This window comes from Hyaena hyaena, unplaced genomic scaffold (assembly GCF_003009895.1).
Source record: "Hyaena hyaena isolate Hyena2069 unplaced genomic scaffold, ASM300989v1 scaffold_560, whole genome shotgun sequence".
In the NCBI taxonomy this organism is placed as follows: domain Eukaryota; kingdom Metazoa; phylum Chordata; class Mammalia; order Carnivora; family Hyaenidae; genus Hyaena; species Hyaena hyaena.
Window position 1 is genome coordinate 115,409 of NW_024081192.1, and position 10,302 is coordinate 125,710.

Below are 10,302 nucleotides of genomic sequence, written 5' to 3' on the forward strand. Positions count from 1 at the left end.
AGCCCAGCTTTCCATGTTACTCTCTTGGCCAGAGGGGTGATGAGAGGGAACAAGATGAGAAGCAGGGGTTAATCCGCCCACTTCCCTCTTTAGACAGGCTCCCTCACCCCATCCCAAATCCCTCAGGTCAGGCTCACAAAGACACTTACTCATATGGGAGACACAGGATTTAATGGGAAGTCCTCAAAACAGAACACCCACTATCCTCACCTCCACCAAAGGGTACCCAACAGAGATAAGGAGAAACACATTTTCTCTCCTTCCTTACACCAGTCAGGGGAAGAGGCTGGTGAAGTCAGTGAGCATGAGCTGGACTAGCTGCCCAGGGTAGAGAGCATGCGCTGCTGGGTCAGATGTCTCCTGTTCTGGGCGAAACAGCGTTGGCCCAAACACAATTCCCAGGTTGTGGGGGGTCATGCGGTTCTTATCTGAGTGCGCTATCACCCTGTGGGCAAAGGTCAAGAGAAGGGGCTATAAGGCAGCAGCTTCATCACTTCAAATAAATCTAGACCTTCAACGGTATGAGCAGGAAAGAGTTCGCCTCGGGACCTCTCCCTGTGGTGGCTGAAGGAAACCAAGCAGACCTCAAGGCCAATGGAGACAGGACCAGTAGAGAAACCTTTGGGATACAATTCAAAGATACAACCTAGGATATGTTTGCCTCTTCCCAGCTTCAGAGCCCGCCCCTACAGTCCTCTCTGCTCACAGACTGGGAGACTAATGCAAACGGCTATCCTCTTTCAGAAGTCACCACCCAGGCCCAGCTCAGTCAAATAAGCCACAACTGACCACCGTTCCAACAGGAGACAAAGAGGCAGAGCGAAGGGAGAGGTTAGATCTCCCTCATTTCTCTCAAATAAAAGAAATGGTCTTCTCTTGATCCCCATTTTTCCACTTGAGGCCCTGAACAGAGGTTGCCTGTTTCCTCCATCTGCCCACTAAACAGGTGAGGAAGGTAGGCTGCACGAATGCCCCACCCCACCCTCCCTCAGCATGCACAAAGACGTTCTGACCTGCATAAATGCTCCAAGAGGTACTGCAGTGTGTCACGGTTGGGCTTGGGCATTGAGCCTATTAATTCTCTTATTTGAGAGAGGCGCTGTTCTGATTCAGAGAGTCCTAGAAAGAGTGAAGGGAAAGGCATGGGGTGAGGCCAAGAAGATGCTTGGGCAGGTGGGTAAACTCGCTACTCTTTCCTTTGCCCATGGAAGACACTATTAATCTACCACTGCTTTCTTCTTCACTGAGCCCAACTGCAGCTTTATTTTTTCCCCCAAGATTTTATTTTTAAGTAATCTCTACACCCAACATGAGGCTCAAACTCTCACAAGCCTGAGATCAAGGGTTCCATGCTCTACTGACTGAGCCAGGCAGGCACCCCCCTCAACTACAGCTTTAGAATTCTTTTTAACTTAGTCCTCTAACCATTCACAAAAAAAAAAACACAACAGAGTTGGCATAGGAACTGAAAGTTATTGGGTGCCTGGGTGGCTCAGTCGGTTAAGCATCTGACTTCAGCTTAGATCATGATCTTGCCATTAACAAGTTCGAGCCGTGTCAGGCTCAGTGCTGACAGTTCAGAGCCTGGAGCTTTCTTGGGTTTCTGTGTCTCCCTCTCTCTGCCCTTTCCCCACTCATACTCTCTCTCTCTCAATAATAAAACATTATAAAAAATTTAAAAAAAAGAAAGTTATTTTCCATCTCTGTGCTCAGAATGGAATAGAAGGGTATAAGGGAACCCCTATTCTTTACCTCTCATGCCCCACCCTCACACTAAGATAGTACCCAACACTCTCATCCCTTACCAAGGGCAGCACGAAAATGGGGCAGCAGCAGTGGGGGCACCAGAGGCTGGGGTAGCTCCCTGAGAAAAAGCTTCAGTGCTCCCGTGACAACGTGAATATCATCCCATTCGGCACTGTCCAAATCTAGTCGGCCTTCTGGGAGGAGAAGAAGGTACAGAGGGGCTCAGGGCTTATGAAGGGCCAGAGAGAGCCAGACAGAGAGATCAAGAGTTTGGGAGAAGATCCAGGCAAGGCAGACCGCAGAATACCTAGTAGGCCCACAGAGGGGCAAGGCAGCAGAGGTGGGCTTGGGGACAACCCTCCCAGGAGCAGGACATGGAGAGATCCACAGGGAGCAGGGGAGATGTCAGATGTTTTAGGGGTCTGAGGAGCCTGCCACGTAAGTACCTTGTCCTGGCTGTTCTGGGAACACATACCTCCCATCGGAGGTGATCGCCCGCTCTGCAACATGGATGAGAAGAGATCAAGAGCTAAGTCATACAGTTCTAGCCAGATATCCCTGCTCTGCCAGCTCCCTCATTGAGAACCGCTTGTGGTTCTGAGGCATGAAATTCTTAGTACCACCACTTGCTCTTAAGTCTTCTCACCTCTGTCCACGAGGAAGCGAAGTTTCTGGACCACCGCCAGGTTCCCACTCACTCGGTAAATGCCATCGACATCTAGACCTAGGAGATGAGGCAGGGCGCACATAAGGATTCCTGCTCTAAATTGTATGTGGCGAGGACTGGTGAGAGATCCAAGGGTGGAGAGAAATGATGCAGAAGGAAGACTAGGGTGGGAGGGGGGGATCTTTAGGCCTTGGCCTGTTGGAAGGGGAGGTTGTGTGGTCTCTGGAAAGTGACCTCTCTTATCCACAGCAGCAACGCAGAGCCGCACGAAGCTGGGCACGGTGTCCCCTTCCCGCTGGCACAGTGATTCCAGCTGGCAGCCGAACACCTGGTCTGGAGAAGCACAGAGTTGAGTTGGGAAGCCGGTGGCGGCATCGCCCACGGAAACGCTGCTCTGCACGGGTTTTCACCCTAAAGTTGGGCTGGTCTTCTTGGCTGCCTTTTCTAGGCCTGTACCCTAGGAGGTACACCTCTCCCCCCAAAAAATAAGCAGTGGAGGGGATAGTAGTGGTCTCAGAAGACTGCTGACCTAGGTCTGGGAAGCTCTACTGTGAGCCTCACTGGAATTTCCTCATCCACAAAGTGGGCTGATGCCCAGATCGGGAATATAAAAGTGCTTGCAAATACATGACAGCAGCTACTAAGGAGAAGGGTGAGAGCCCGCCAGGCCCACCTCACCTCGGAGCAGGCCACGCTCCTGCAGGCTTTGCAAGGGTGGTCTCTTTGCGATAAGCCGCTTTAGTTTGTTCCGCACTCGGTTCTGTTCGTTTCCTTCAGGACATCGACCTGCAGGAGGCAGGTGGAATCAGCGCGAGAGGGACGCAGCCTGGACGAGCCGGGAGACGGGTCCCCGCGCCCCGCCCACCCGAGCTTCGGCGGCCGCCGATCCGCAGCAGCGGCCTGGACACCGGTTCCGACTCCTCTTCGTCGTCCTCCCCGCCGCTCAGCTCCTCCAGCTCTGCAGGTCCCGAACCTGACAGACGCAGCTCCAGGGGGTTCTCTCGATCCTAGACACGCCAAGGCGAGGAGGGGACGAGTCGGAGGTCGGAAGAGAGAAGAGGGAAGTCTGCACGCTCAGCTCGGACGAGACCTTAACGGGCTGCTGGGGTCCTGTGTCCCGCCCCCACCCCGGGGCACTACACTGAGACCGCCCAGCCCCCTACCACCCTAGCATCCCACTGTTTCTTCCCCACTCCCTCTGCCCCGCCCGGGCCGAGCCCCTCCCCGGGCTCCGTCCCACCAGCTCCCATCCTTCTCACCAGGCGTTCGATGACCGCCCGCAGCGCGCGGTGCCAGGCTCGCAGCTCGGTCTCCTGGTCTGACTGCAGCAGGAACTCGTGGCCAGGGACCGTGCGGATCTGAGGGCCCAGCAGAGAAGCGGCTTGAGTCAGGGGAAAGGGACGTAAAAAGCAGGGAGGTCGAGCGGGAGACCCGTGCGGGAAACCGGGGGCGCATTTTCAGGGGGCACATTTTCGGGTCGCATGGAGCTTCGGGGACGCGTGGAAGGACACTCACGTGCAGGACGTTCCGGCGGCTGGACAGGTGGCGGCCGTGGGCCAGGGCTGCCCCGCGCAGGTCCACGCTGCTTTCGGGCCGGCTACCCGCTGGTCCCTGGCAATTGGGAGAAACTGAGGCCACGGCTCATTGGCTCCCTGCCACCCTGGGGACGGCGAGGACGTGGGGGGCTGTGCTCTTTCCTTTATTCCCCCGTTCCCACCTCCGCCCCACAGTTCGAGGGCGTAGAAGAGCCCGAACGCCTCCTGCACTCCCCCTCCTCCCCCTCCCTCACACTCACCCAGATTGAGGAGGGCGCGGCGGGCGGTGGCTCGCGGTAGAACACCAAGCTGTTACCGGCTAATACCACCCAAGATGGGCTCCAGTTCTTCCTACAGGGGCGGAGGGGGCAGTGGGAGTGGTGCAAAGGTCATTTGGAATCGCGTGGGGAGGGCGCTGTCCCGCACTCAGCTCCACAATACAGAATCTAGTGGCCCAAGACCCAGCTGCATTCCCGGTGCCCGTCACCTGAGCTTGCGCCCCCCCTGGGCGATCTTGGTCACGTTGAGCAGGCCCGACTTTTCCACCTCCTGAGAAGTGGAGCGAGGGGTATCAATAAGGCACCCGGTGCCCCTCCCCCCACCCCAGCTGCCACACCGTTCCCGGGGGGGGGGGGGTGTCCCAGGAGTGAGGTCCTTTATAGTTGGGGGGGGTGGGGGGAGACTGGGTAAGAGAGGATACCCAGCGAACACTCAGCGAACACTCAGAAAGAGGAAGATGTTTCTAGAGGAGCAGGAATTGGGGGTAGGGCAGTGAGGATCTTGGCCTGCGCGAGGGAATGGGAGACTTACATGGGGGTCGTCCAACACCTGCGGCAGAGCTCGAGGGGGCTGTAAGGCTGACGGCTGCTCTGAGGGGTGGAGCTGGGAGGTATGCTGGCAGAGGGAGAGTGAACCCTGGGGGAGGGGATTGGAGGAACAACTGGAGTTAACTTCAACTTCGGAGTCCCTGGCTATAGGGGGAAGAAGGGTGCGGATGTGGGTGAGAGGCTGGGGTGTGATGGGTAACGAAGAAGAATGTCTTGCATAAAAGAGAGTTGTAAAAAGATGGCTTTTCCTGCATGTGATCAGGAGGAGGGGGGAAGTCTCACCTGGGGGCCGAGCAGTTCTCGGGTCCCTGTTTCAGATTCTGAGCCCTTTGCCTGAGGTTGCAGGACACCGTTGTCCCTATTCCCGGTGTGCGTCCCTTCCATGGAGCCAGGGTTCTGGGGGTGGGGGGGGGGGTGAGGGAGTGAAGCTACAACCAGATGCCACTTCAACCCGGTCTCAACACCCTTCTTACAAGTTTCTGATGGGAGACCAAGAGAGAAAACACACTACTTTGGGGTTCCGCGGGGAAAAGAAGGAGGTCGAGGGGACAAAGGAACAAGCTGGAGGGACAGTCTCACCATCTCTCGCATGCGAGTGCGGCGTGGGGGCTTCCAGGACTTGGAGCCAGTCAGCGAATTTATGTAGAAGCAGCGCCCGGAGTTAGGGTCCAAGTGCTGCTCCCAGGCGTCCAGCCTCTGCAGCGGGGGGCACGCAGGGCTTGGGGGAGGAGACCGGGGACAGCGGCGAAGGTCCACTAGGTTGCAGTACACGGGGTGCTCTGACATGAGGGGCTGGGGTCTTGCCTGTCAGCAAAGGGAGAAGAAAAAGGTAGTTATCCTGCCTGTGCTCCTCCCCAATCTTCTCTCCACCTAACTACCTCCTCCTCGCTCCCCCACTATTTTCTTACCCCCAGCTCCTGGCTGGGGTGACCCAGGTAATGGAGGAGAAACCCCAGTCCCCAGCTGGTTGGGTTTTTTTTTTTTTTTTTTTTTACTCCCTCCCCCTGTCTTCTTTGCTTTTCTCCTCACTTCCTGTTGCCAACTTCCCTCCTCCCCCACCCCGCCCCTACCCCAGGGCCTCAGGAAAGGGGAACCGGCTTTTTGTGTGTGGGGGGGGGATGGTTGAGGGGAGTGCCCCACCTTCACATACTACGGAGTGAAAGGGAAGAGAGGGAGAGGTGTCAGAGACCCCTGCTAGGGGAGTGTGAGAGAGGAAGGCCACTTTTCATCCACTAGCAAGTAAGAGAGAGGGGAGGAGCTGAGTCTTCAGGAAGAGCAAGGGAGTTAGATCTCTAAATGGGACTTGTTGGTGACCTGAGCTGGCAAAATGGGACACAGGAAAAACCCTGGGCCAGGGCCAGGAGTCAGGAGGAAGAGAGACCAACATAACTAGTCGGCTTTCTTACAGTCCCTCTATCACATGCCAGGTTCCAGTAACCTCAGGATCTTTGCTACTTGCAGTCCCTCAGCTAAATTCCTTCTCATTTCCTAGTTTGGTTCATGGCAGTCTCTTCCTCCTCATTCAGATTCAACTAAATGTCATTTCCTCAGAGATGCCTTCCCAGATCACCTCCATCACTTTGTACCATATTTATGCTTCTTGGTAGCACTTATCAATACCAACAGTTATTTGTTTGGGTGTTTGTCACCCCCATGGAAATCCCTTGAGGGCAGAGATTTTGTGTGCCCAGCAGTAAATAACTGCTTACTGAACTCAGAAGAGCTGTGACTCACCGTGTTGGCACTGGCCTCTGTCAGCAAGTTTTCCTGAGAGAGGGATCTTCCATTTGCCCCTTCCTGAAAGGGTTTCTGCAGGGTAGGCTTCAAATCGGTAACACTGACACTTCTACACATTTTGGGGGGCAGAGGGGAAGGCTGCTTAGAGGTGGCCTGGGCTCTGCCTGAGGGTTCCTGAGACAGATGCAGCTCCTCCAGAGAGCCAGGAAACAACTTTGGCCCTAGAAACAGAGAAATGGGAAGAGTGGGGAGCAGGTGATCAGAGGGGTGCTATTGGCTGCATCTGTCATCCCAGGGGTTCACGGAGAAGACAAGAGCAGGGGGAGGCTACAGAAAAGTACATGAGACCTAGAAAGCTCAAGACTAGGAAGAGGGACAATGGGGACACTGTGACGGGGATGAAAAGCAGGCTGACCAGAGGTAAATAAGAGAAGGAGGTCAGCGGGAGCTTTGAGGGAGGGAGATCCTTCCAATAATTCCTAGAAGCCAGGGAGGTAGGAAAGTGAAGGGAGTACTTACCAGGAATCCAGAGGGATTGGCTGGAGGTGATGGTGGTTGGGCTCTGGGAAGAGATCGATTCCTCTGCCACATAGGCAGCCGGGACAAAGATGGGTCGAGAAGTGGAGGGTGCTCCCAGGCGCCTTGCCAACCACCAGTCTGAGTTGGTCTTTCGAAGCAGTAGGAACCTGTCCCCTTCAGCCAGGGACACTTGCCGGCCATCTGCTCCAGTGTAAGTGAAGGCATAGAGCGCACAGAGCTGGGATCCCTGAGAAGGGTTTCGGGTTCCCAGCCCAAGGCTCCCCCAGGTACTTGGCCACCACCGGCCTGAAAGCATTGTGGTCAGTACTGTCACCTGTGGGAAAAAGAGGTGTTGGGGATCCAGAAAAAGACACAACTGGCTGCTTCCAAGCAGAGAGACATGGTTCTAAGAACAGTATTGGGGGAAAGGTAAGGATGGGAACCTCAGAAAGAGGGTTGAGAGTAAAGCAGAGAGCCTGGGTGGGCGGGCATCAGTGACAGGTTTGGGGGGCTGAGAACTCTTGGATGATGTAACGGGTGAGGAAGTATATAAGTAAGGTGAGAGAGGATGTGGTCAGCAGCTATGAGGCCAGCAAGGCAGGAAATCAGAGGAGAGAGGCTAGCCTCGTGATTTTCCTCCAAGTACCTTCTGAGGCCCATCAGCAAATCCACAGGCAGGAGGAGCTGGTCCTGAGTGGTGGTGGCAGGACTTTTGAGCTGGACACAGGAAGATGAGGAGAAAGAATCAAGTCTGAGACAGAACACAGGCAAAGAGACAGGAATTAATGACAAAGATAAAAAAAAAAAGTCTGTGACCTTTATTAAATTTACACAGGCACTAATGTTTCCGTTACCAGTAGCCTCAGACCTAAAGTTGCGTGCTTCCTGTGCAGACTCTGAGAGACAGACAGAGAAACAAAGCCGGAGCAATAATAAGACCAAAGTGGAGAGAAAGAGAAAGTGGCTGGGAGAAGTACAGAGGGGTCCCAAGTCAGAGGAAAAGGTGAAAATCCCACCATCCTCTCAATCCAGGATGTGTTTTGGGAGCTGAGAGGCCTGAGACAACCCTCTGTACAAAAGCCTCTTGGGCAGAGTCCTTGTTCAGTGTGTGAGTTCATTCATTCATGCTCTTAACAAGGATTGGCTGAGCACCTCCGGTTATGAAAGGAACAGTGTTGGGCACTGGGAATAAGAGAGAGGAAGGAGTGGACACAGCCCTTGCCCTCCTGTAGCTTAAGGACAGATCTTAACTGATGACAATAAATTTATTACAATTGAATCAAGGACTGTGGACAAGGTCATAGGGTGCTATGACAGCCTATGGGGGGGGGAGGGACAAAGGGTGGACTGATATCAGCCTTTCCTTGGTGGAAGGTGGGAATTGAATTCTGTCAATGCCAGAGCTTTAAAACATATACTTACGCTTCCTCCTTACCTAACCACTCTTGTTTTCCCCCCTCTCTGTTTCCCCACTGCACAACGTGAGGCTTTCTGTTTGGCTTTGGAGAGGTAGGGTAGGGAGTACACCTCCCCCTCGGTGACATCAGAGAGCCAGCTCTCCTCCCCTGACACACGATCTGAGGACTGGTTCCCGGGACTGGGGTTTGGCCTCAATGATCTTCCTCCTTAGTTTGCTCCACCTTCAAAATGCAGAGAACCCTACCCCTCAACTATTCCTTCCCACCTCCAAAATAGTGACCAACTTCATCCTGTTTATTCATTGTTCATTCATCTGGAGTTTACTAAGTGTTCCAATCTCATCTATCTTTTCTGCCATCTCTCTTGCACTTTATCCTCTCCTTTATGGACTCTTTCCCCTTAGCTTTTAAACATACTCAAGTGTCAGCCATCTTTAGACAAACCTCCCTTTACTATATTCTTTGGTTACCACCCTCTCTCTCTTCCTCCTTACAAACTTCTTTTTTTAAATTAAGTTAAAGTAAATTCTTTGTTTTTGAGAGAAAGTACAAGTGGAAGAGGGGCAGAAAGAGAGAGAGAGAGAGAGAGAGAGAATCCCGAGTAGGTTCCACATTGTGAGCGTGGAGCTTGACAGGGGGCTCGAACCCACAAACCATGAGATCATGACCTGAACCAAAGTTGGATGCTTAACCAACTGAGCCACACAGGTGCCCCAACAGTCAAACTTCTTGAAAGAATTACCTACATACAGGGTCTCCATTTCTCTCCTCTCACTCCCTCACCTCTGCAAGGTTCTTCCTCACTAGGGTCACCCCTGACTTTACAGGGACACTGCAGTTCTTATGTTGCTTGACATCTCAGCACCAGCCAACACAATTGACTATTCTCTCCTACAAACACTTCTGGTGTCCTTACCTTCTTAGCAGTTCCTTCTCTGTTGCATAAGGAAGGACTTTGCTTGTTCCTTAAACCCCAGAGTTCTGTCTGAGATATTATGCCCTTTGCACTCTCTATACACTCTTTGTGGTCTTATTCTCTCCCCAGCTTCAATGACCTCCATATGCTGCTGAGAACCCTGTCTCCAATCTGGATATTTCCTTGGAACTCCAGTTTAATCCATGGTCCACTGAAAAACTCCACTCGGATATTTCACAATGCCCAAAGTAGCACAAACATGATGTTTTTAAAACTGAATTTGTTAGCTCCTCTGCCTAGCCAAGCCTGTTTGTCCTCTAGTACCACTACTCAGTTAAATTTAAGTTCAATAAATATTGAATGCTTACTGCCACATGTGCCAGGCAGGAACTGTGTGCTAGGTATTGCCAATTAAGATAACAAACATGGCCCCTGCCTTCTCATAACACAATGCAGTGTGATCATCACTATGATAAGGAAAATACTATCTGTTGGGGCACATCTAGGGTGTACTTAATTGATCCATGCCAGAAACCTGGCAGCCAACCTTCATTTCTCTTTTTTTCTCACTATTCATATTTAACTGATTGCTAAACCTTTTCAATCTACCTACTTCCTTTAATCTCTACAACTATCATCCTCTTTAGCCTGGATGATAGAACCTCCTAACAATCTCCTTGCAAATAGTTCTGCTCACTTCCACTCCATTCCTGGCAAGCAGCCAGAGTGACCTTTCTTACTTATTTATTAAAAATTTTTTTTTCCAGAGTGACCTTTCTAAAGCACAAAAATGCCCTGCTACTCCTCTGACTTAACCTTTCAAAGGCTTCTCATTGTCCTCAGAGTATGGACCAAATTTTACAGTATGGTTCACAGAGACTTTCTCCCTTGAGTCTAGCCTTTTCATGCTCCCTAGCATGAACTCTATACTCTCACA

General features: G+C 52.6%; 1 protein-coding gene across 6 annotated transcripts; it reads right to left on the reverse strand.

The window, feature by feature from the left end:
* Positions 1-149: 149 nt before the first annotated feature.
* On the reverse strand, positions 150-7,782 carry ARHGAP9 (Rho GTPase activating protein 9). 6 transcript variants are annotated; one of them, XM_039256180.1, is made up of 18 exons: positions 7,678-7,779; positions 7,032-7,365; positions 6,510-6,733; positions 5,355-5,579; positions 5,058-5,171; positions 4,759-4,863; positions 4,436-4,497; positions 4,209-4,299; positions 3,929-4,024; positions 3,673-3,771; positions 3,279-3,420; positions 3,092-3,199; positions 2,648-2,746; positions 2,393-2,470; positions 2,193-2,246; positions 1,806-1,940; positions 1,014-1,119; positions 150-445 (listed from the first exon to the last, which is right to left on the reverse strand). In XM_039256180.1, exons 2-18 carry the CDS (start codon positions 7,345-7,347, stop codon positions 274-276), a joined length of 2,226 nt encoding a protein of 741 aa, XP_039112111.1. In that variant the 5' UTR covers positions 7,348-7,365; positions 7,678-7,779; the 3' UTR covers positions 150-273. The 6 variants fall into 6 exon arrangements, with proteins under 6 accessions (XP_039112111.1, XP_039112113.1, XP_039112112.1 ...); XM_039256182.1 differs by having other exon boundaries at positions 3,929-4,041; positions 4,265-4,299; positions 7,678-7,778; XM_039256181.1 differs by lacking the exon at positions 7,678-7,779 and having other exon boundaries at positions 7,032-7,498.
* Positions 7,783-10,302: the final 2,520 nt, after the last annotated feature.